This window comes from Rattus rattus, chromosome 1 (assembly GCF_011064425.1).
Source record: "Rattus rattus isolate New Zealand chromosome 1, Rrattus_CSIRO_v1, whole genome shotgun sequence".
Lineage (NCBI taxonomy): Eukaryota > Metazoa > Chordata > Mammalia > Rodentia > Muridae > Rattus > Rattus rattus.
In genome coordinates, this window is record NC_046154.1 from 156,825,462 (window position 1) to 156,827,785 (window position 2,324).

Here is a 2,324-nt window from a genome sequence, read left to right on the forward strand (position 1 = left end):
AAAACTCATTATCATTGGGATCTGTCATTACAAAGTTAGTAATTTTGGAGGAGTTCTGTTGCTTTTTGTATTTCTATATTTGTGTTCCAGAGTGGAGGGGAAAGGGAACCATGAGGACTCACCCCTAACTGAGGAGCTTTGGGGAGCTGTTGCCTATAGGGGGGAAGAGAGCCATTCTCCTTCAGGTATGTGACATCTGGTAGGTTGCCTGTGTTTCTAGGTATGGTCCCACATCAGTGTACATACTGGCAGCACTAATTTGACTTAGTGAACCTTAGTACTTAGTGAAACTTAGTACTGAGGAAACAAAAGAAGTGGAGATTAGAGTTAAGTTTGAATAATAAAAGGTGTGTGTGTGTGTATGTGTGTGTGTATGTGTGTGTGTGTGTGAATATTTCAGGAATATAATGTCAGAATCTATACTAGATTGTTGCTTAAGGTCTCAATACACAAAGGAGCTCTTTTGTCTCACAGATTCTAAAAGACGCCCTACTGAGGGCATTTCCTATGAATCACAAGCTAACAGATTTCCAGGTAGGAATCTACCTGGAAATTTCAAATCAGAAGAGTTATTGTAGCCACAAATCCTATTCTCCAACCTTTCCCCTTCCTCCTGCCTGGGAACCAGAAAGCCTGGATGCAGACTGTGCTGTGAGCACACCCTTCATCAGAGTGACCTCTTTCTCCGGGAGTTGAATCAAAGGACCTAGAATCTGCAACACAGGCCATAATGACTCATCAGAGCTACTGCCATGCTGTCGTTTCTGGCACTAGGTCTTGTGCTCTTCTCGGAGTTATGCTGTCAGAGTCATGCTGTTTTTCTCTTGCCTGTCTATCCACAGTGTTAGTAACTCTTCTAATAAACTATTAACTCTAATGATTCATCCCAGAGTCTCTTTTAAACTCTGAGATCTTTCATATATAATCATATTTGTGTGTATGCATGAACTTCTCAGAGAATAAATAAAAACAGCACAAACCTTATTTTTAGAAAAATGTAGCTATTACATTAGATGATGGGGTGTATGTTTTCTAATTTCATGGGATTTCTTCTTATGGGAATCCTGCTAAGCTCCCTTCACCAAGAAGCATGATTTTCCTGAGGAGTTTTCCCAAGGCCTTCTGCATGTCCTTGTTCCTCAGGCTGTAGATGAAGGGGTTCAGCATGGGAGTGACCATGGTGTACATCAATGAGGCAACTAGACTCATTCTAGAAGATGATGTGGCTGCGGAGCTAAGGTAGACCCCAAGACCATTGCTGTAGAACAAGAAGACTACCAAGAGGTGAGACCCACAGGTTGAAAAGGCTTTGTACTTGCCTCCAGCTGAAGGAATTCTTAAGATGGAGGAGAAAATCCGAGAATATGATAATAGAATCCCAGAGAATGGGAAACCAGCTATGACTATAGTTAAAGAATATATCACAATGTTATTAACAAGGGTATCAGAACAGGCAAGCTTCAGGACTTCAGGAAGATCACAGAAAAAGTGTGGAATTTCCATATTCGTACAGAAGGATAGCCTTAACACAGTTAAGGTCTCGGGCAGGGAACTCATGACACTAACTATCCATGATCCCAGGGCCAGCATTACACAGAAACAAGAATTCATGATGACCACATAGTGCAGGGGATGGCAGATGGCCATAAAGCGGTCATACGCCATCGCTGTTAGGAGTAAATTGTCCAGGCATCCAAACACAATGAAAAAAAATATCTGTGTGATACAGCCTGTGAAAGAGATGAGTTTGCTTTGTGTGTGGATATTCTGCAAGGCCTTTGGTATGGTGGTGGAGGTGAAGCCAATGTCAGCTATGGACAAGTTGGAGAGGAAGAAGTACATAGGCGTGTGTAGGTGGTGGTCTGATACGATGGCCAAGACGATGAGTAAGTTGCCTGTGATGCTGACCAGGTACATGGAGAGAAGCAACCCAAAGAAGAATGACTGTAGGTCAGAGTCTTCTGTGAATCCCAGGAGGAGAAACTTTCGGTCTCCTGTTTGGTTTTCTCTTTCCATAGGACTGCTGGGATCATCCAAAAGGAGAGAAAAACACAGCACAAATTCATCTCAGGTGGGTTCTGCCAAATAATGCTAATATATTTTATTACAACCTGAGGTATTAACGAGGTATTGTGGCACATGTCTTTAATCCCAGCACTTGGAAGGTAGAGGCTGGCAGATGTTATTGAGTTTGAATTTACATTCTGTTTTACACAGACAGTTCTACAACAACCAGAGCTAAGTAAAGTTTGTCTCAAAACACTCCAAGCAAAAACAGAACAAAAGAAAAAGACCTCCACAAAACCCAAAGTATTATGCTGGTA

General features: G+C 42.0%; 1 protein-coding gene across 1 annotated transcript; it reads right to left on the minus strand.

The window, feature by feature from the left end:
• Positions 1 to 1,053: 1,053 nt before the first annotated feature.
• LOC116906767 (olfactory receptor 7C2-like) lies at positions 1,054 to 2,016 on the minus strand. Its single transcript, XM_032909613.1, has one exon. It carries the CDS (start codon positions 2,014 to 2,016, stop codon positions 1,054 to 1,056), a length of 963 nt encoding a protein of 320 aa, XP_032765504.1.
• Positions 2,017 to 2,324: the final 308 nt, after the last annotated feature.